This window comes from Carlito syrichta, unplaced genomic scaffold (assembly GCF_000164805.1).
Source record: "Carlito syrichta isolate Samal-C Ts95f unplaced genomic scaffold, Tarsius_syrichta-2.0.1 Scaffold243451, whole genome shotgun sequence".
Lineage (NCBI taxonomy): Eukaryota > Metazoa > Chordata > Mammalia > Primates > Tarsiidae > Carlito > Carlito syrichta.
Window position 1 is genome coordinate 333,080 of NW_007187547.1, and position 23,087 is coordinate 356,166.

Below are 23,087 nucleotides of genomic sequence, written 5' to 3' on the forward strand. Positions count from 1 at the left end.
TCATATCATTACAAACCTAGTAACTTCACTATAACATAATTTGTCTCTTTTGGCCATGTTATATGAACTATGTAATTCAATTGGGGCACAGTAGTTTCAATGTTAATCATCACTTCAGGTCACTCAGTGATTGAATTTATCAGTCTTTATAATAGTATCCTGGCATATGATTTCCAAAGTGAATCAGTCACTTTTAAAACTTAGGACAGTCTATGGCATACCGCCCTGAACATGCCTGATTTAGTCTGCTCTTTGAGAAATCAATACTATGCTGGGCGTGGCTGCTCACACCTGTAATCTCAACATTTTGGGAGGCCAAGGCAGGAGGACTGCTTGAGCCCAGGAGTTTGAGACCAGCCTAAGTAACATAGTGAGACCTCATCTCCTCAAAAAGTAAAAAGTTAGCCTGGTATGGTGATACATATAGTCCCAGTTACCTGGGAGGCTTAGGTGGGAGAATCTCTTGAGTCCTGGAATTCAGTGCTGCAGTGAGCCGTGATCATGCCATTGCACTCTAGCCTGGGCAACAGAGTAAGATCCTGACTCAAAAAAATAAAATGAGCAAAAGGAGTATTAACTAGCTGTTGCTGGCTGGCTGTGGTGGCTCATGCCTGTAATCCCAGCACTTTTGAGAGGCCAAGGCAGGATTGCTTGAGGCTAAGAATTCAAGATCAACCTGGACAACATAGACCTGTCTCTACAAAAAATACGTTTTTTAATTAGCCAGGTGTGATGGAGCATGCCTATAGTCCCAGCTACTCAAGAAACTGAGGCAGGAGGCTCACTTGAGGACAGGATTTTGAAGTGGCAGTGAGCTATGATTGTACCACTGCACTCCAGCCTGGGCAACAGAGTGAGACCCTGTCTCTAAGTAAATAACCCAATGAGGTAGGTACTGCTGATGGCCCCATATGACAGATGAGGAAAGTGAGGCACAAGAGAGGTTTAGTAACACACTGCTTATGTCACAGAGCTAGTAAGTGGTAGCACAGAGTTCAACTCAGGTGGCCTCTGCTGCAGCAGGTATATAGTATGCTGTAGGGCTTTTTTTCAGTTCAGTGACTTGAATGGATGTAGAATTAGAAATGCTGAAGTAAGAAACAAGACAAAAGATACCGGCAGCAGGCTCACCTCCCGGAACTATAACCAATAATAAAATTCCATTTGTGCAAATTTAGAACACAGCTCTCCTCTTTTTTTTTTTTGAGTTGGAGTCTCACTCTGTCGCCCAGACTGGAGTGCAGTGGCCACTCCCAGCCACCACAGCCTTGACCTGCTGGGCTCCGGCGATTCTTCCACCTCAGCCTTCCAAGTAGCTGGAATTACAGGCGTGTGCTACCACGCCCGGCTAATTTTTTGATTTATTGTAGAGATGAGGTCTTACCAACTTGCCCAGGCAGGTCTCGAACCCGCGGGCTCAGGCAACCCACTCACCTCAGCCTCCCAAGGTGTGGGATTACAGGCTGAGCCACCGAGCCTGGCAGTTCTCCTGTTTTTTACTTTTGTATCAAATCATCCATGAGTCAGTTCTACACATTTATTTATTATGTGGTTCTTTTAAAAAAAAATTTTGATTTTAAAAATGTGGAGTACAACTCAGGGTTAGGTATACAAATACTCATTATGTAGGTACCCTTGTTGATGAGGTGCGTCCCTCCCTTGGCAGATTCCCACTATTCCTGCCTTCCCTCACCCTGCCCTGGCAGTTTCCCACTACTGCCAATCCTTTTCTTACAGTATTAAGATAATTGCTCAAGGTCCGTTTATAAGTGAGAACATGTGACAGTTCTTTGTTTCTGTGATAGATCACTCAGTATTCTAGACTCTAAGCCCATCCAAGCTGCTGTGAAGTTCATAATTTTGTCCTTTGTGGCTGCATAATATTCCATTGTATACACTTTTTTTTTAACTTTGAAAATGTTTGACAAGAAAAGCTATTTATTATAGTTAATTTTAACATGTAAAAAATTTGCCACGTAAGCAGATATTGTATATCTAAACTGGTTTAGAGAGGGAATGGAAATGGGCATGCATGTTCATGGTATTTATTAGAACTAAAGAAAATTTAGTAAGTGTAGTTAGTAAAAATAGTTTCCCTGAGTGTCCATGTTCAGAAGTGACTTCATCAGGAAAGGTGGAATCAGAGGATTCGAACTATTGGCTTATGAAGGAAACTAAAATCCCATTCTTCTGAGTGATTCAGAAGGCCCACTAAGGCTCTGATAGAAGACTCTCTGACAAAGGCTTTTTATGGATAAAAGAACAATAAACTCTTGTGTTTATTTGTGTGGAGGCTACAAAAGGCATTGCATAGGCCCTTGATTCATGTGTTTAATATGGTCGAGATGAAACTTAGTATTTGTCATTGCACATGCATCTAGCTATCAGAAATTACACAAACCCTTTGCCGATCCTGAGATCCACGCTCTGTATCCCCAAGCTGTATCAACTTGGACTAGACATGGCAGTGGACAGCAGCAAATCCTAAACAGCAGTGACTTAGAACACAATAGTTTTAAAAGGTAAAATGTGGAAGAAGGGAATCCAAGGCCAGGGGTGTGGAATTTTGCACCACCACCATGGCCTCAAGGCTACTCCACAGTTCCAGGGAGCTGTTGGAGTTGAAGGAAGGGGAACAGGGCAAAAGGTACAATCACAGTTAGCACATCTTAAGAGTTTTCACTAGAGTCCCAAATATACTCTGCTCATATCATCAACCAGAGCAAGCGATGCAAGTGCAATGCATTTGGGGACACGTAGATTAGCTAGAAAGCCAGGTCAACAGATCTGCAAAGTTCAGCATCTCTGTGCTCCAACATGTGCCTTTGAGCTCAAGAAGTCACAACTGAATATGGTACAAATCCGTAAGCCCTTGCTATAAAGGCACAGTGCACACTGTAAGTGCAATGAGGGGGCAGGTATGCTATTTCTCGAGTTTATTGCTGCATCTCTGCTTATAGCACAAGACCTAAACCACTCTGATTGTATTGGTTGAATGAATAGATGAGAGAGAAGGCCAGGCCCAGTGGCTCATGCCTGTAATCCCAGCACTTTGGGAGGTGGAGGCAAGAGTAATGACTGACTGAGCTCAGGGGTTCGAGACCAGCCCGAGCACCGTGGTAAAACTTTATAATAAATCAAAAAATTACCTGGGTGTGGTGGCGCACTCCTGTAGTTCCAGCTATGTGGAAGGCTGAGACAGAAGGATCACCTGAGCCCAGCAGGTCGAGGTTGTGGTGGTTGTGTGTGCCACTGGACTCCTCTGGGCGAGAGAGTGAGACTCTGACTCAAGGAAAAAAAAAATTAGATGAGAAAGGAAACAATGTGATCAAAGATGGAAGATGAACTTGATAAAATGTTGGACAGCTTGACAGTTATAAGTTTTAGAATAACAGCAGAGTAAATCCAAAGATGCCCTCGTACCCATTTAAGGTCAAAAAAGTAGGAAATGTTTTCCTAATCTGGAATGAATGATATATTGATTTAACAAACATTTCGTGCCTGTCTTGTACCAGACATTGTGGAAGGTGCTTGGGTGGCCAAGGAAAGATGAAGTCTCTGCCCTTGAAAAATTCAGTTTAAGATTAGGGTAGAGTTCTGGTGTCATGTCAACCAGACAGTATGGACCTGACTGTTTCGGAGGGCTCTTTCATTACAGCTGGCAATATTCTATGGCTGTAGCTCTCTCTACCAGCAATGAGCTGTGGGCTCCTGCTTTGCAACACAATCCTAGGTAGACATTAGCCTATCATCAGAAATTACATTATGTATTACATTCCCAACCAGTTGGTATTTTTCCTGAGCAAATCATGAAATCGTGGAGTTTATCTGACCATATCTCACCATCTCTGTCTCAACTGCCCTAGTACAAGTTACCATCCTTTCTGTACTCCTAGATTACTGCCTCACTGGTCTCCCTGCCTCCACTTGTTCTCTTGTTATTTATATGAGTAGAGAGATTATTTTAAAACATAAATAACATTATGTATCTCCTCTGTTCTCAGAAGGTTACTTGTCTATGCCAGGCACTATGTTAGACCCCTACAACATAATCTTTGTAATTTTTCAAAGGCAGTGTTCTCTCACAAATGAAGAACGGGTTTTCAGCTAAACCCAAAACAAGCGAATGGGGTGTGTGTACGTGCACGCATGCTCTGCTCTAGAATGAATCCAAGAGAATACCATTGACCCTGCTCTCAGGTAACTTACATTGAAGTTAGTAAACTGGATATTAAAGGGACTTGTAAAAAAGTAAAGTGATGCCATTTTTCTTACTAATTTTTTTTTGGAAAACAGTTAGTTTCTTTTTCTTTTTTCCTTTTCCTTTTTTGAGTCAGGGGCTTACTCTTGTCACCCAAAGTGGAATGCTGGAATGCAGTGGCATGATCACAGCTCACTGAAGAGTCAAACTCCCAGACTTAGGTAATCCTCCTGCCTCAGCCTTCTGAGTAGCTGGGACTACAGGTGCACACTGCCATGCTTGACTAATTTTTAAAAATTTTTTTGTAGAGACAAGGTCTTGCTATGTATGTTTCAGGGCTCAATAACTGCGCTGGGTGATAACTGTAAAATTTAATATAATGAAAAATTGTTATCTGGCTTCTGAAGAGATGAATAAGAAAATGTGAAAAGCAGGTTATGAAAAATTAGAGCAATTAACTTTCTCTTTGATGTAGCCATAAAAATCTAAAGCGAAAAGTGCCGGACACACGGGGAGCCTCAACAATGTTAGTCGTTTCCATGACATGTTTCCCACTCGAATTCAAGGAGAACTTTGCGTGTCTAGTTCCTGCTAAAACCCACGACTCATTAAGTGTTTGTGGAGTGAATGAGTGACCTCCGCCCCCTTCCCCCCCCCCCCCCCGCCGCCTTTACCAACCGGCAAACCGCGCCCGGAGAAAGTCACTTCGCCAAAGCCACTCCAGGCGTTGGGGCAGAGTCGGGACGAGCACGGAAGTATTCTCTCTCGAGAAGGCTCACTCCACCGTAATTATTCATTCTCCTTTCCACACAGCTGTGTCAAATCCAGCCAAAGCCTTCAATTCGCAAGCTAAAAAAAATTAAAGAAAAAGCCACGCGACCATCGCGTCGCCAACAAAGCAGAAGAACCAAGCACCCGATCTCCCCCGCATCCAACAAACGTCTCTAGGCGCCGGGTCCTGCCACGTGACCTCGACCGACACGTTCGGCACGTGACCCGCGGCACCACCTACTGCGCAGGCGCAGTGGGCTTCGCCTCCGCCATTCCAGACATGGCGGCTCCGCTGGGAGGTATGTTCTCTGGGCAGCCGCCGGGGCCCCCGCAGCCTCCGCCGGGACTCCCGGGCCAGGCTTCGCTTCTTCAGGCAGCGCCGGGCGCCCCGAGACCTTCTAGCAGCACCTTGGTGGATGAGTTGGAGTCATCTTTTGAGGTGAGAGGACGTAGGGGAGTCTGTCCCTAGATCGTCCGCTTTCCTGAAGTGTAAACTGCGCGTGCGCAGGTTGGCTTCGGCGCTCCCCAGAAACCAATTTACAAATGGAGAAACTTAGGCCCAGGGAATGTAAGTCGCTTGCTTTGGGTTCTCCAGTGGCAGGCCTACCACTTAGGTCTACTACGCTTAAACGGCATTTCTAGACACGTGGCCTCGAAGTTTGCCTACCCTCCAACCCTTTCTGTTTTCCATCCCGCGGTTTCTGTCTCATCTGGTTTTTGGTTCCATCCCTGAGGACCCTTTCCTGCATCCCTGCATGTTTAGTAGGAGCGCATCCTCTTCGGACCTCAACTTTTCATTGCTGTGTTCAGTGTCCTTTCCTCTGAGCTCGACCCTTAAGCGGGTCTAAAGTATTGTGATCCAGAGCAGAAATGGACGTATTTATTTAATTTTAATTTTTTTCTTATTGTGCAGAGGTGAGGTCTCGCTATGTTGCCCGAGCTGATCTGGAACTCCTGGGCTCAAGCAGTCCTCCCGCCTTGGCCTCCCAGAGTGCGGAGATTACTGGCATGGGCCACTGCTTTCGGCCCGAAACGGACGTATTTAAAAGTAGCTGCGTGGAGCGTAAGACTAGGAGCTACGGAGGGGGGCAGGCAGGTAGAGATGACCCAGCCTCTGAGTTCTTCCCCAAGGAGTTTACTCTGTAGCAAAGAAGGTGAAATACATACTGAGGAAAGATAGGGAATGGAAGGGTAAAAGAGATGGAAAGATAGGGAATGGAGAAATTAAAAGGGAATGGAGAGCTTCCAGTGTTCTCTAAAGTGGAAGATGAACCATTCGTATGTGGAAATGAAGTAATATAGCTTTTTTTTTTGAGTTGGAGTCTCATTCTGACACCCAGGCTGGAGTGCAGTGGTATGCTCCCAGTCATCCCAGCGTCCACCTGCTGAACTCAGGCCATCCTTCCGCCCCAGCCTTCCAAGTAGCCCAACTGCAGGCGCGTGCTACCACGCCCAGCTAATTTTTTAATTTATTGTAGAGATGCAGTCTCACCAAGTTGCCCAGACGGCTCTCGAACCCTTGGGCTTAGGCAATCCCCTCACCTCTGCCTCCCAAAGTGCTGTTATTCCAGGCTTGAGCCACCGCACCTGGCCTTGTAATATAGTTTCTAATTGGAGTTATTTTTTAAATAACGTTTTAAATCCTAGTTGTGTATTTTGCACATGAATATAGTTTGTAAATGACGACATTATTGAGGTTTTGTAGACAAAATGCTTTCACTACGGGATGTACAGTAAAAGATTTGGAGATAAATGATTTAAAGGACAGAGAAATCTGTTACGTCTGGGAGGAGGATGATGCTAAGCCATAAAGAAAAGCAACGATGAGCTTTAGAGTATCATCTAGCTTGTTCTTGAGGTGTGGTGGCTCAATCATGAGCACTTGCTGAAAGACTGGCCCTGTACAAGGCTTGGCCAGAGCTCACTGCCAGCACCCTGCTACTTAAAACCTTTTAGTGGCCACTGTTGTTCTTCAGATAAGACCAAGATGTTGAGTGTGGTCTTCCGGGCTCTGGACGGTCAGGTCTCTGCTTCAGACTCATTTCTTCTTACTCCAGCCACTGGAGATTGTATCCACAGGTGCTATGTTTTCTCTTTGGGCTTCCAGGCCCATCTCCCACTCAAGCAGCATTTTCTCAGTGGACCTTCCCTGGCTTCCTTTGTAATATCACTCAGGCTCTGTGAAGTCAGAGACTACTATTTGGTCCCTTGCCTCCTCTTTTGTAGCCTGTGGTGCTAATACAGTGGTAGTAGATAGCAAGTGCGTGGTACATATTTGTCAAACAGTGAAGAAATCTATAATTTGTTGAGTGCTGGGTGCTAAGTATACCAAGAAAACAGTCCCTATCTTCAAAGATTTCATAATTGGTGGACAGTTGCCACACTATGGAATCAGTGCTCTTACAGAAGAATCCCAGGTAACTGTGGGAGCACATATGGGTGTGGCTGTTAAAGATGGCTTCCCAGAGAGTATGAAACCCAAAGGAGCATCTGGACTCTGCCAGATGAAGGGAAGTGGAACAGGCATCACCTGGATCCTCCCTCTGCTTCTGGGTGGTCACTCACCTAGTCATCTCTTAAGACTTAGTTCAGCTGGGCATGGTGGCACATGCCTATGGTTCCAGAAGCTTGGAAGGGGTTGCCTGAACCTAGCAGTAACAATGAGTGTGCCACTGTGCTCCATCCTCGGTAACAGACTGAGTCTCTGACTCAAAAAAAAAGACTTGGTTCAAAGACCACCTTTTCTGTGGACTCTTTCCTGTTTCCTTCCTTGTGTTCTGTGTGGACCTTAGTTCCACAGCCAGCAGAGGCTCATGGCACTTGCTTGCCTCTTCTTGTTTCTGTTCAGGTGCCATCCCTTGAGGTCTCTTGTCTAGCTCATTCTAGTTGCTTGGCACATGGTCTTTGATGAAAGGAGTTTATTGAACTCGTGCACTCTTGATGTGAGAGGGAACCTAGGAGACATCTAGTCCTATCCTCTCAAGAGTGGAGAAACCAAGGCTCAGAGAGGGCAAGCAAAATTGGGTTTGTGGAGATGAGGACCATCACTTAGGCCTCCTGATTTTCCAGGCAAAGACTGTATTCTAGGAATGCTTATAAAAAGCCATTTTTGTAGACTTACATATTTTCTTCTCCATACAACTGTCTATAAAGGCCTAAATCCTTATTTTTATTTATTTATTTATTTTTAAGGGAGAAGAGGGGACTAAAATTTCAGAGATCAGATTTCCTGCCACCTATCTGTTTGCCCTGCTGTCTTTGAGGAGCCACCCTAGCTTTGTTGGCCAGTTTGTGACTGGTTGGCCTGGATAGGATGTTTTCTAGTAGCCATAGGTTTCACAAAGCAAATACATCCTACCCACATCCCAGATCCAATAGGAGTTGATCTTCAAAGTAATACGCAGAATGGATAATGTGATTTGTTGAAACTGCAGGCGGGAGACTATCACTTCCCAAAGGGCCCTCATATGTAGTTAATGGCCTAAATTTGGGCCCAGGTCTGCCTGCCTCAGACCAAGTGTAGTTTGCTCGTTGCTGACAGGGCTCTGCTTTCCTGAGTTTGAGGCTTCCTTGATGTGTCTTGATTGGTGCTCCGTTAGAGAGAACTCCCTCTTTGGGACTTGATTGTCCATGGGACACCAACCTTGTCCTCTTAGGCCACCCAGTTTTCATTAACATGTGTTTTTAATGTAATTTTTTTTACCCCACAGTTGGTTTATTTTATAACATGTGTTTATTAAACGCCTACTTTGTGCCAAGGCAGTATTCCAGGCTCTAGGAGGATAGTGATGAACAAGACAAGTGAAATTCCCTTGCTAGTAGGGAATGGATACTAAGACAAAAATAATGGATATGATGCAATCAGTTGTGTGAAAAACAACAAAACTGGGCTTGGGGGTATAGCATGAGCTGACCAGGCACCATTTGGAAAGAGTACATAAACAGGACAGCCTCTCTGAGGAATTAATGGTACAAGTCGTGCAAGCACTGGTGGGAGGGCATTAGGATAATGTCTTGTTATCTCATATGCAAACCAAGGTGCTGTCAGCTCTTGAATGATTTCAAGAGAGATTATTTCTTACTCTGAAGTAAGGTTTCTAATGTTTGAATGACTTGTTTTTATTATTTTTTGATCACATAGGCTTGCTTTGCTTCGCTGGTGAGTCAAGACTATGTCAATGGCACCGATCAGGAAGAAATTCGAACTGGTAAGCATTTTGTCTTTGCAGACATGTTCTTGGCTTACACAAGATTCCTGGTTGCTGATTTGACACTTGGTGTGTTTCAGTCCTGCTTATATCCCAAGAGAATGTTTTCAGGGAATAAGATTTATGCACATAACCTCTATAGACTGTTGGCTCTTTGTTCACTTTATTAATTGACATCATATGTTCTTTTTTTTTTTGAGTTGGAGTCTCACTCTGTCGCCCAGACTGGAGTGCAGTGGCCATTCCCGGCCACTGCAGCCTTGACCTACTGGGCTCCGGCGATCCTTCCGCCTCACCCTTCCAAGTAGCTGGGATTACAGGCGCGTGCTACCACGCCCGGCTAGTTTTTGATTTATTGTAGAGATAAGGTCTCACCAAGTTGCCCAGATGGGTCTCAAATCCGCGAACTCAGGCAATTCACTCACCTCGGCCTCCCAAAGCGCGGGATTACACGCTGAGCCACCAAGCCCGACCATATGTTGTTCTTAATGGACCATTTATAATGAACTTTTCATATTGGTACTAGGCAAAGAAGATTAGTAGTGTGTGCTGCTTTTTAAAGAAGATTTTATTATTTTTTGCATGGGTGTTACTGAGAAAGGTCTCTCATGCTTCCTCCTTATCCCTCAAGTTCTGTTCCTAGAGGTAACCAGAGCTTTTGGTTTCTTTGTACCACATTTTAAATGTTCCATTTTAATGAAAATTATAGTGTGAATTGCTGGGTCTCTGGATTGTCTTTCTTGAAGATCTCACAGCTTTTGTATTAAGGTTTCATTTTCACCTGATAAAAGCGCGAATTATCTGCTATTTAATGTTGATTAACGCATGGGAAGTTGGAGGTCATTGTTATTGCTGTGTCCAAGATTAAGATTCCCAATTTATTTATGGGAAGATCCTGTTTTGATATTCTGACTATTCATTTATAAGGGAGAAATATATGTGTGTCTTGTGTTTTTCTTAATTTTAATACTTTGGTTTTTTTTTTTTTTTTTTTTTAAGGTGTTGATCAGTGTATCCAGAAGTTTCTGGATATTGCAAGACAGACAGAATGTTTTTTCCTACAGAAAAGATTACAATTATCTGTCCAAAAACCAGAGCAAGTTATCAAAGAGGTACAAACTGTTTTCTCCTCAGCTTTTAGGAAGAACAAGTGTTGCCGGGATTCCATTTATGCTTTAGACGAGATGTACGCTTTACCAGTCTGTGAGATGCAAGTTGTCAGTGTTCATGACAACCTCTAGGCAAGTAGTGGAGCTGGGAACAGTGGAGGGCAGAGAGTAGAACTTCAAATAGAGCAGTGTGATTTTACTTGTCTCATATGGTAGCTTTTAGGGGAATTTTCCTTTTCTTTCTTTCTTTCGTTCTTTTTTTTTTTTTTTTAAGTTGAATTCTCACTCTGTTGCCAGGCTGGAGTGCAGTGGCACACTCACAGCCACCTCAGCCTTCCAAGTAGCTGGAACTACAGGTGCAGGCCACCATGCCCGGCTAATTTTTTGATTTATTGTAGAGATGAGGTCTCATCAAGTTGCCCAGGTTGGTCTCAAACCCTTGGGCTCAGGCAGTCCTCTCACCTTGGCCTCCCGAAGTCCTAGGATTACAGGTGTGAGCCACTGTGCCAGCTTAAAAGCTCTTTAAAATGTGGTTTTAATACTTCATAATCTGAAATGATAGAACAGTGTTGTGGGATTTTTGTAAACAGTTGTTGAAGTGTGTTTCATATTCTTAGTGTTTTAGGTTCTTAGTAGTAGTCTTTGTGCAAGAGTTGGTTGCTGAGGGCCAGGAGGGAAAAGAGTCTGGTTTCTTTTTGGCTGCCCTTTGGTACCTTTTGAATTTTGTAGCTTGCATATTACTTTATAGAAGACAAATAAGTACAAATGAAGACTCTTAGTGTTAAGCAGACATATATCATTTGAGTTATTCAAGTAGTGGAGTCAAGCAGAGTAATGGGCTTAGTATGGTTTAATTGAATTCTCTTTGTTTTGAATTTACATCTTGGTGCTCTTAATTAATCAGAACTATATTCATTTTTCCTGAGTTTTCTCAAGACTTACTCCATCGCTTTCCTCTAGGATGTTTCAGAACTGAGGAATGAATTGCAGCGGAAAGATGCGCTGGTCCAGAAGCACTTGACAAAGCTGAGGCACTGGCAGCAGGTGCTGGAGGACATCAGCGTGCAGCACAAAAAGCCGGCCGACATCCCTCAGGGCTCCTTGGCCTACCTAGAGCAGGCATCCGCCAATATCCCTGCGCCTCTGAAACCAACCTGAGCACAAAGGCAAAGGAGTCAGCCTGGAAGCAGGCTGGTGTGTGAGGCAGCCCTGCGCAGTTTGCCGCACAGGCCTTCTTGTGGATGAGGCTTTTTGGAAGGACTCTTGTCAGAGAATGAGTTGATTTTAGTTTTTTACCCTCAACTAAAATTTTCTCACTATTTTTGTAAGCTGTTAATTTCTTGTATACTTTATAAAATGCCTGTAGCTGGGGTAAATCAAGTAATTGTTTTTTTATCTTAAGCAAAGTTTAGACTGTTAGTGTGTTGACACAGATTATTTTTTATGGTTCTTTGCTTGTTTTTCATATTTGTATGACTTTCCATCTCTGTGTGTGTGTTTGCAGTTAGATTAGTTTGTATGACCTAAGGGGAAAAAAATAGCCTGAGAATCGGGATGGGTATTTTGGTTGTAGGCTTTTTATGAAATACCCCTCTCAGTGGTAGTATCGGAAAATATGTACATATCCTGTGATCAAGACTTTAAACTACCTCAAGAAAAGGAATCTAATGCAACAATGTTTGCAATACTTTCAGAACTCTTGAGAATGAGGGTTTTTTGTAAATAAGTCAGACTAGGATTAAAATATCCTAGATTAGTATAGTAATATTACAGTAGATTCTTACATTAATGCTTTTATTTGGAGTAACTATATTTTGTGTGGTGTTTATTACTTTTTGTTTGACACGGAAGGATGTAGTGTCACTAAGTTTTGTTTCATTATGTGATAATGAATCAGTTTAATGGGGGAGACCCTGTTCTCAGAACTGTGATATTTGGGCCTTAAATGAAGTATGAGAGGTTAAAACTTACTCTGATCATCTCTTTTTCAGTTTTGTTTGCTTGTATTGTTTTTGTTTTACATTTTGGGAGAAGAAACATTTCCCATTAAGATTCTTGTTAGTGGATTTCATTCTAAGAGACTAGGGTCTTGAATGGGGCTACAGGGGGATCCTTGGCTACTTAACCGCCACAAAGAGTATGTGGTGCCTCTGCATTTAGGAAGATATTTTGTTCTTTTGTAAGTTTCGCAGGTCACTTCAGATTCTCTGTTGAATTGATGTTGGGAACTATAAACCAGTGTTTTTCCTGGCTCTCATTGGGTGAGGTTTTCCTGAGTTTATACAGTCTCTTATTAGATTACATCCCTTTAACCAGAACAAATGCTTCACTATCTTCTGAATGGCCAGTACTCTTGTGGCTCAATGTCTTGGCTTGTTTTGTTTTCCTGATCCTTGAAGGACTCTCGCGACACACGTTGACATCCACTCATGTTCTTGGTCTGGCCTGGATGTCGCCTGGTCCCTGCAGCCCCATACCACCCTTACTACTGCATCTCCAGGGCACAGGATGTATCTTTTTTGCTACCCATGCTTGGGTCTCCCTTGTGGGTTAGTGATTTGTATCTGTCTGTCTCTCCTCACTGCATTGTACACCCATGAGAATTAGGCATTATTGTCCTTAAATATACCAGGTCTGCATACCATTTGTCTTTGATACTTGCTACTCTTTTTTTTTTTTTGAAAGCAGGATTTATTGAGAGAACAGAAAAACTCTCATAGTGGGAGGAGACTCGAAGGGGTTGCTGTTACTCAGTTTTGTGTGTATGTACAGGATCCGGCATGTGGGCCTGTTTTTTACCACTCTGAGGCCAGTGAACCCCCTCAATTAGAATGTTTTAAACAAAGATTTTAAAAGTTTACATTATGTAATAACCTCATGTGAACCCAGGGTTGTTTATCTGGTCATCTCATGGGAATTAGAAACTCTGATTGGCAGCATTAGATTTCTTGATTAAAAACCTAAATAAAATGATTAAAAATTAGGTGTTTTTTCAAAGGGATTCTCAGTGAAAAGATTGTGAACTTACCTGTGTGGTGCATAGTGAAAATATTTTTTAAAATGTATGTCCCAGTTATTACCATTTATTAAATTCAAAAGTTTTTGTCAAATAGCAATTTTTCAGTTGTGTGTGTTTGTAAACATCTTGCTACTTGATGAACATAGAAAACCCTTGAGCTGCTGTCTTCAGGGAGAAAATCAAAAGCCATTCTTCCCACTCCCTGTAGATGAACCTACTCACATCTTCAGGGCAGCTTTTTTATAAGACCTCTCTTCCCACATGTGTTGTGAGTCCCAGGCCAGCTGCCTTCTCTAGGGCCTAGCCTTCTTGGGTCACTTCCACCTCTGCATCCTCTGTCTCATCTGTCTGCTGGACCATTCCCGGCAGCTTACAAGAATCCTTCACCTCAGACATTCCCGTTGATTTTAAGCTACTACCCCATTTCCTGACCCCCGTTCACAGTCTCCAGCTCTTCCCTCCCTCCCCCTCCCTGCCCTCGTGTCTGCTGGTCTTCCCTCCCCCACTCCCATCACTGCTTGTGACCCTTACTCGCCTTTCCTTCATCGTTGTATTCTTTACTTTAACTTACCCTTTTTAATATACCATCCCTTGTTTTTCCTCCTTTACCCTGCTTCTGTTGGCATTCCTGCCTGTTTGGTCTTGGGCCTCCGGAGGCCATGGAGGAGGAGGAGCACTGCCCAGTTTTTCCTTCAAAAGAGCCACAGTAAGGATTATGGCTACTTGAGATCCCGCCATTGGGGTGCTGCTGCCGTGTTCCCCCAGGCTGTGCTCATCCTGGAGCCAGGCCATTTCTGCCCAACACAGAACATTTGTAATGAGTATCTGCTCTGGTGTCCCGTCAGCCTGGCCAAGATGTCCACGGAGCTGTCCGACCTTTTGCCTCAGTCTTCCTTGTCAAGCTTGCATCATAGTCCCTTGGCTCTTGTTTCCTCACCTTTTTTCTTACATAGGTGTTTCCCCTGAGAAAGGGGAGACAAAAACACACCTGTCCCTGACATTGAGAAGCTGACTTAACCCTGCTTGGCCACATTATCTTTCTGTTGCACATACACAATCTCAGAATACTATCTTCAGACAAAGTTGTTCTGAGGCCATGATAAAGGGAGACCAAACCACCCACTTCATGATTTTATCTAAGCATATTTGGGGGGGGGGGCAAGAACATTGACCACCCACAAAAATACCAAACATCTGAGTTAAAATGAGTGACTGCAGCCAGGCTCGGTGGCTCAGCCTGTAATCCCGCGCCTTTGGGAGGCTGAGGTGAGTGAATTGCCTGACCCTGCGGGTTCGAGACCCACCTGGGCAGCGAGACCTCATCTCTACAATAAATAAAAAAATCAGCCAGGTGTGGTGGCGCATGCCTGTAATTCCGGCTACTTGGAAGACTGAGGCAGAAGGATCGCTGGAGCCCAGCAGGCCGAGGCTGCGGTGGCCGGGAGCGGCCACTGCACTCCAGTCTGGGCGACAGAGTAAGACTCCAACTCAAAAAAAAAAAAGAGTGACTGCAGCTTTTTACCAATTACAGCTTTATCCTTACTCTAGTCCCATCTTCCCTACAGATAAGATTTATTGAATACTAAGTCAGAATTGCCTCGTTTCTGACAGCATCCAGACTAGAGTGACTTCCCTCTTCCTTAGACTCTCCTTGGAATCAACCAACCAGCGCCAACATTGTAAAAGGGATTCTACCACCCTCTGAGAAGCAGCCACCCCTCTGTTCATGGTGAGCAGTCACCCTCACTGCAATAAGTGATATAAACCCAACTTGTTAACTACAGATGTGTTTCTGGTGATCTTTGGCTGGAGGTCTTGATACCCCCAATGAACATCTAGCACTTTTTTTTTCCTAAGATGACAGATTTTTATTATGTGTAAGCAATACTTTAACAAATCCGGGGGGAAACTTTTATTTATTTCAGAGTTGTGGGGTACAAGTGGGGATTTACTACATAAGTAGGTTGCATGCAGGTGAAGTTTGGGCTTCTAGCTGACCCTCTCCTCCCCTTCTAATTGGGTCTTGAGGCATGCCTCCGGAAGGACCTGACAGCTGTTGGGTGTGGTCTCAGAGAGCTGGAAGTAGGACTGGCTCGCTCACTGACCAATGGCAAGGAGGACCCATCCCGAGCAGTAAGTGAGGTATGAACAGTCATCAGCACAAGGGGTCAGCCCAGTTGCTGAAGTTTCCACAACCAGTAAAACCCTGGGAAAACATCCCCGTGGGAGGAACCTGGTCAGTGCAAGGGGTCACACCTGTGGAAGGTAAGGGGCGTACCGCACACAAGGACGGTTTAGGTGGCTGGCTATCACTACCCTGCCTCGACTCCCTTTAGAGGGATGATGAAAAACGAATCAACCATGACCTCGAGTGCCAGGGGCCTCTGTGGTTATCTCCCCGGGAGAGAGCAGACAGTAGGGACAGTAGATCAAACACAATATTGCATCTTGGCAGTGGAGGTGGGGTTGATGGTGGAGATTAGTGCTACCCTGGGAAATTAAAAAGATGCTGTAATCCCGCGCTTTGGGAGGCTGAGGTGAGTGGATTGCCTGAGCCCGCGGGTTCGAGACCTGCCTGGGCAACTTGGCGAGACCTCATCTCTACAATAAATAAAAAATGAGCCGGGCATGGTAGCGCGCGCCTGTAGTTCCAGCTACTTGGAAGGCTGAGGTGGAAGGATCGCCGGAGCCCAGCAGGTCGAGGCTGCGGTGGCTGGGAGCGGCCACTGCATTCCAGTCTGGGTGACAGAGTGAGACTCCAACTCAAAAAAAATAAAAAATAGAAAAATAAAAGATGCCAGGAAGGTGGTCCCTATCACAGCTCCATTTAATTTGCCAGCCTCACCTTTGCAGAATCCAGGTGAATTCAGGAGCATGATTTTCAGCCAAGGAATCTCAGTTGCAATTGGGTTGGGTGTTGGGTCAACACGAGCAGATAAGGGCTAAGGCACATGGCGTGCCCCCATCGATTGGATCAACCCGTTCTTTTTTACAGTTTGCATTCATGGGGAACAGATGATAGTCCTTTCATCTCTGCTCCAGGATTATGTTAACTCTTCTGCCCTCTGTCGTAAGACAGTCTGAAGAGATGTATCATCAAATCCTGTTGTTTCTGCCTCTTAACCAAATCCTGAATCAGATGATGTCTCTTCACTCCACTCTTGCCTCTAAACCATCAACTACTCTGCTCCTGAGAGCTTGATGGAATCAGATCATGCCAACTAAAACCGGAAGGATGTTTTTATCAAATTGTGTTTGTCAGTATCATTTAGGCTACAAAAAAAGAATTCCACTTACTGCTGTTAAGAGTGTAAACTGCTAGGAACCGCTAGGAATTTGGTGATATCAAACAAAAAAAACTTAAGTGTGTATCCTTGGATGCCTAACTTCAATACTCAAGGAATATCAAACAAAAAAATCTTAAGTGTGTATCCTTGGATGCCTAACTTCAATACTCAAGGAATATCAAACAAAAAAATCTTAAGTGTGTATCCTTGGATGCCTAACTTCAATACTCAAGGAATATGGCCTAAGGAAAAAAATTACAGAGGCATGCAGAGATGTAGTTAACAAAAAATATAATCATTACAAGGTAGAATCTAGAAATTTAGCCAGATTTTTAAATCACCTAGACAAAAAGAGTCAAAATAGGTAAAGGATCTCAATAAAGTCCTCACCCTGCACGAGGATTATGTTGAATTAAAAGACAGTGTAAAGTGCATTCTATTTTGTTAGTCACCAGGAGTTGCACAGTTGGGAAAATGTTTCAGTGCACAAAAGTAGAACCACTTGTATGCAGTCATTTTAAAAATACAAAAAAGCAGTCCTACAGTGCTCACTGCTATGGTCTGGATGTTGGTGCCCCCCCACCCCACCCGAATTCATTTGTGGAAACCTAATATCAGTGTGATCACAGTAAGAGGTGTGGCTTTTGGGAAGTGCTTAAGTCAAGAAGGCTCCACCCTCATGAATGGTATCAGGGCCCTGCTGAGGGGCTCAGGCAGGCTCTTGCTCCTTCTACCATGTGAGGACTGCAGCAGTTCGCCCACCTATGAGGAGTGGGCCCTTACCAGACAGCAAATCTGCTGACACTTTGATCTTGGTCTTCTCAGCCTCCAGAACTGTGAGCAATAAATTCCTGTTGTTCATAAACTACCCAATATAATAAGTAAGATATTTTGTTATAGAAGCCCACACAGACTAAGACATTCACCCTTAAAGACCAAAAAAAAAAAAAAAAAAAAATGATACTAAAAAATAATATGGTATGTTACATACATGGTGACAAATACTTGCATTTAAAAAAATCATCTTATTGGGGCCCTGTTTTGGTTAGTAATTCACCTTTAATTTGTGAGTTTGAATTTTAATTTTATTTTTTTCTAAAAATGACGTATAAGTATATAATCAGTTTCTTTTTATTTGAAGGTGATCTGATTGAGATCAATGTGAACTTCCTATTTCCAGGTTGGTCTAATTTTACCTTTCTCTGGAAAAGCAACACCAGTCACAACCATGTTTATTGCCCAGTTGTTTAAAGTTTTATTCAAAGAGCAAAGAGTTGACAGTGCATAGAATTAACATCTGTTTGTGGGCCGCCTGCTGGGCCAGCACCAAAGATTGAGCAAATATTCAGCCCACGAAAAGTTGCACTGAGTCCTGTCACATTGCTCCATTCAAGGGTAAGACAATTCAATGTGGACTGAGAGCAAGGTCAGCACCATGAACGGCCATTCCAGTTCTTTTAATCCACTGGGAGTCCATGCAATGAGGAAGCAACGCATCATGAGGCAAATGGCCCAAGCTTAAGGACCTTTTTGACTTTAAAGAACAGGCAGTCTAGAGACCTTTGGAAATGACCAAGTTGACATCGAAATTGAGACATAAGACCAGGCTAGGCATGGTTATTCACAGAACCACCTCGTGGTGGTTGATTCCAGTTCACTATTGGTGTCTTTACCATATTATTTTGCTGAATCCTTGCAAAGCCCCTTCAGAGGTAGGTGTTATCCCCTCTACAATCTGCTTGTCCTGAACCAAGGTGGTCAAAGAATTCAATCCGAGCATGCCACCGCCCATTCCTAGAAGGTCTGGTTTGTTTTCTTATTAATTGGCCTTCCTGTTTATTTTGAACTTTGTTTTATTCCTTTTCCTTAATTGAGGTTAAATGTGTGTTTTGGAATTATGTCATTTTACATAGAAACAGTTCTTCAGGTGGAGATGACAAACATTCCAAGCACAAGCACAACCACTTTTAAAGCAGACCATGGAAATCACAAATTCTAATATTCCAGAGTGGAGTGTGATGTTATGGGCACTAGAAATACAGCATGTAGGTCATTAGTAACATTGATAATGTTTTCCTCTGGGTGTTTGTTTTTTTTTCCAATAACACTGGTTTGTTTAATGTCAAGGTATTTTTAATGAACTGTTGTAACAATGAAACGTTAATGCCAGAATTTGTTTTAGCTATCATATATAAATCACATTTCAAGCAAATTATTTGGTTTAGTTCATTCCCTCAATCAAGTGATTTAAAAGAAACATTTTTTCAAGTATCTTCTTTGTGATGTACCCCAAAGATGAACTTAGAAAGAAAAGTATTTGGTGAACCACTCCTGGTGTGGAGAGCCCTGTTTTTGCTGAGCTTCTTTGGGTTGGGCTGTTTCACCATCTGGTGTCCTAAAAACAACAAAAAAGAAGTTCTTAACATGGTTTTGAAAATTATTCAGTAAACAACTTAATACCCTGCCATCTTTTCAAGGAAAGATAACTGCTTCTTAACTCTTCAAAAGATCCTGGAACATAAGCAGCCAATATTAATAGTGGGAAACAAGTTATAAAGAATGGGGCCCGGGAGGGAGTATCTAATTCTTGATTTGAAAACAGGTTCACATTGTTTGCCTTGCTATTGTTGCATTTAAGTGGCTGTATCTGAGATAACTGTGTACAGTCATCCAGTGCTACAGATTAAGAGACTTTGTAATTCCAAGATAATTCAATGAATCTTGAGAAATAATCTTAGTAATACTAGTGAAAATATGTATCTGGGCCAGGTCCTGTCCTATGTATTAAGTTTAGTCTCATATCAATCTGATGAGGCAGGTGCTGTGTTATCTTCATTTTATAGGTTGGGGATACCAAAACCCAGAGAGGTCAAGTGACTTGCCCGAGGCCTCACAGCTAAGAATGAGGACCAGAATCTTAATTCAGACCTCCAGGCCAGATGAAGAGAATCCTCCTTCTGTGTAACCCACACTGAAGTTCTCAGCTAAGTGAATCAGTGTCCCATGTCTAATCATCCATGAAAAAAGGCTTTCTGGAATTTGGTACCTGGAATAGTACCTACTCCAAAGAATGACATGATTCCCTTCTCTTATGCAATCTTCCCTTTTGGCTAGATTCCAGTTTCTCCAAGGCAGGGTTTGTTTTGCTGTTCTTTATATCTGCCCAAATTCCAGTCACTTAGCAGGCACCAGAAGCCTAATTTGTCTCTTATCAATGGGGAATAAGGGTGTCTGCCCCTCCCCCCACAACCTTGTGGCAGCTTTTGCATCTGGAGACTGGGTGGGTTTGTAAGGCCGGCCAGAGTTGGGGCTTGGGTCCAAGCTGGGTGACTTGGTTATTGGAGGGGCGTTGATCCTGGAGCCCAGATCGCCACTCAGAAAGTTCTTTGCGTAGGAGGCGAGGTTTGGCACGCTGACCACTCGGCTGGGGACTTCCTCTATCTTCTTTTTCTGTTTGTATTAAAGGAAACATTAGTGATGTGCAGGGAGGAAAAAAAGCATCATTCTAATAGCAAATAAGGCCCACCCAACCAAAATTGTATAGAAGAGGCAACAGTTTTATTTATATACTTATATGCTTTTTTTTTCCTGTAGCCTGTATGATTTATCTATAGTTAAAAGAAATAAATTTTGTCTTTGCCCCCATTTAAAAAATGTTAGATATTTTCTTACTTTCCAAAATAGCCTAAGATACATAAAACATTTTTGTAGTTAACTTAAAAAAATTTTTTTTTAATTTTAAAGATGTGGGGTATGATTCAGGGCTAGATATACAAATGTTCATTATGCACGTACTCTTGTTGATGAGGTATGCCCCTGCCCTTCCCCTGGCAGTTTCCCACTACTGCCAATCTTTTTCTTATAGTGTTATGATATTTACATGCTATTTTTTATTTACTTTATTTTATTTTTTTTGAGTTGGAGGCTCACTCTGTCGCCCAGACTGGAGTGCAGTGGCACGCTCCAGGCCATCGCAGTGTCGACGTGCTGGGCTCCGGCGATCCTTCCACCTCAGCCTTCCAAGTAGCTGGAACTACAGGCGTGTGCTATCATGCCCAGGTAATTTTTGATTTATTGTAAAGACAAGGTCTTGCCAAGTTGCCCTGGTGGGTCTCGAACCCTCAGGCTCAGGCAATCCACTAGCCTCGGCCTCCCAAAGTGCTGGGATTACAGGCTGAGCCACTGAGCCCAGCCTACATGCTATTTTTAAAAAGCATTTTCCCCTCCAGTCTTCATTTTGTTTTAAAAAACACATAGATCCACAATCTCTTATCCAGACTTCTGGAGACAGACATATTTTGCAATTCATTTTTTTTTTTTTTTCAGATTTTACAAAGCCATTTAACACCCCAGCAGGGTCTGAGTCCACCTTATCTAATGCATTAATAAATGCATTAATATTTCTGGAATGAAACTTGTATTTTGTCACAATAAGAGGGATACATAAAAACTATAAATGAGATTAATCAGTTCAAGTTAGGTTCTTGTCCTGTGAGCTATTTAAAAAACACAATTTCTTTGAGAGATTTTAGTTTTTTGTGATAGTAGATATGAGACTGGCACATGAATATGTTCATTGTAACAAATTCCAAAAACATGTACAAATATAAAGTTCCCCCTTCTCTTTTCCATCATCAGGATAGTGACACATTTTGTTTATTATGGAAGATTTAGAAATACAAAAGCCTGTAAAAATTAAAATCACATGTGATCTGTCCAGCCAGATAGAAACACTGTTAATACTTTGGACTTCTTCCTGTGGGTCTTCTTTTTCAATAAATATTCCTTTGAATGTATACTAGCCTATCAATAATCTATGGTTACTTTTAGGGAAAACAAAACCAGCAGAATTGTGTGATGCATGAAAACCAGTAGAACCAATTTACCTTCATGGAAGGGGTCAAATACCCCGGGTGAGGATTGAAAGAAAAAGATCGATTCCGATGGGACATTGCGCTGGGGAACGCTGCGTAGTGAAATCGTCTCTCTTCCTGGAAAACCAATACAACTGAGTCTAAATGAGCCTAACCACCCAGCACTGGGTTTGACTTGAAGGAGGATGTGAAGGCAGAATATGGAGAGAAGGCAGTCCTGGGAGGGAGGGAGGGGCAGTCAGTGGAATCAAGCTGCCACCACTGAAACTGAGGAAGCGGCTTTACTCTCAAGGGTTCTGTACCCCAGCCCCTCTTGCAAAAGAAAGGGCAAGCTGTGCCTTAGGAAGTTATAAGTCCAACAGTTCCTAGCATATGAAGGCAACCTACTGCAGAAAGTTAATAAGGCAAAGAAAAAAACCCCCCAGACACACAAAAGACTTCACTTTTCTTTCCTCCTTACCACATACACAAAAAGTAGAGAGGACCATACAATCCATCTCCCACTTCAGTAATTATATGGCCCATCTTGTTATAACTGTGGTCAAAATGTGTGTCATTTTCCACTTTCTTTTCTCCCCTACTGTATTATTTTAAGATTCCAGTCATTACATGTGTTGTCTGTAACACTTAGCAAATGAACAATAATTTATTGCTATCCAATTTTCAGGCAGTGGTCAAAGTATGAGGAGACATAGAAGTGAGGTGAGTGGTCAGGAGCAGATGGAAGAGAGGACATTCCAAAGAAGTAACCGACTGGCCTCGGTGGCTGGTAGATGCAGAATCAGAGGGAGTTGGGGATAATTTTCTCTTCCAAGGCTCTAGGGAGTGGCTTTGCTAGCTAGAAAGCAGGTGGTCATTTTTACAAAAGGAAAATCAGTAATAAAAGAAATTCCATTCTACTAAAATACAGATATAAGACAAGTCTTTCTAGATCTTCTCAAATTCTGTAAGTTTAAAACAAAACCAAAAACTACCAGTATAAACATCGGGTAAATGCTGTTAGACTTGGGAGTAAAATAAAAAAACACTGTTTGCCCTCTATTTTTCCATATCGGTGTTTGTAGTGAGTATGTTTTCTTTTGGTGACAGAAAAAATAGCAAAGCAATCTTAGTAAGGCAAAGTAACAGGCACCCGGAGAACTGCCAGGTCGGAGTGAGGGCCCCCCACGGGAAGTCTGCAGGCGGTCCAGGCCAGGGGCGAGGTGCCCGCGGGGCCGCCCTGACAGCCTCACCGTGAGCTGCTTGATGATCTCCTCTCGCTCCTTCAAGCGGGTCTGCAGACGGCCTATGAGCTGGAGGTCCTCGGGCCTGGACGCTCCCTTCCCGGGCTTCTCTCCGGAGTCTTTCAGCCTGTTCCAAGCAGGCAAGCGGTGAGCCCCCTGCAGCGGCGACCCGGCACGGAGGGAGAACACGTGGGCGCGATGGGGCTGCCACTGGGCGCTGGGCCTGGCAGCTGAGAGCCGCCTGGGGAGCGGGGGACCTCGGGACACCCACTCCTCGTCTGATCTCTGTCGGTGCCCCAGCCTTCAGGGCCGGGGGCCAAGGCCTGTGGGGGTTCGCAGAGGCTGCAAGAGCCGGGGATGCTGCCGGGAGACGAGCCCCGGGCGGCAAGGTGACC

The 23,087-nt window shown here is 43.5% G+C and overlaps 2 protein-coding genes across 2 annotated transcripts in view; one reads left to right on the forward strand and one right to left on the reverse strand.

Annotated features, from left to right (window-relative positions):
* Window positions 1–5,231: 5,231 nt before the first annotated feature.
* On the forward strand, window positions 5,232–13,401 carry MED28 (mediator complex subunit 28). The gene is made up of 4 exons (XM_008051907.2): window positions 5,232–5,411; window positions 9,114–9,180; window positions 10,180–10,292; window positions 11,250–13,401. Exons 1-4 carry the CDS (start codon window positions 5,253–5,255, stop codon window positions 11,445–11,447), a joined length of 537 nt encoding a protein of 178 aa, XP_008050098.2. The 5' UTR covers window positions 5,232–5,252; the 3' UTR covers window positions 11,448–13,401.
* Window positions 13,402–18,720: 5,319 nt separating this feature from the next.
* FAM184B (family with sequence similarity 184 member B) overlaps window positions 18,721–23,087 on the reverse strand; it is a 32,724-nt gene continuing 28,357 nt past the window's right edge. Inside the window, exons 8-11 of the mRNA XM_008051909.1 lie at window positions 22,702–22,819; window positions 21,482–21,586; window positions 19,846–20,045; window positions 18,721–18,990 (exon numbers count right to left, since the gene is read on the reverse strand). Coding sequence (XP_008050100.1) covers window positions 18,897–18,990; window positions 19,846–20,045; window positions 21,482–21,586; window positions 22,702–22,819 — 517 coding nt within the window. The 3' untranslated portion in view covers window positions 18,721–18,896. The remainder of the gene's footprint in view (window positions 18,991–19,845; window positions 20,046–21,481; window positions 21,587–22,701; window positions 22,820–23,087) is intronic.

Coding starts and splice junctions, on each gene's coding strand:
- MED28 (XM_008051907.2), top strand. CDS start 5,253: ATGGCGGCTCCGCTGGGAGGTATGTTCTCTGGGCAGCCGCCGGGGCCC. Junction 5,412..9,113: donor AGTTGGAGTCATCTTTTGAG/GTGAGAGGACGT, acceptor TTGATCACATAG/GCTTGCTTTGCTTCGCTGGT. Junction 10,293..11,249: donor CAGAGCAAGTTATCAAAGAG/GTACAAACTGTT, acceptor GCTTTCCTCTAG/GATGTTTCAGAACTGAGGAA.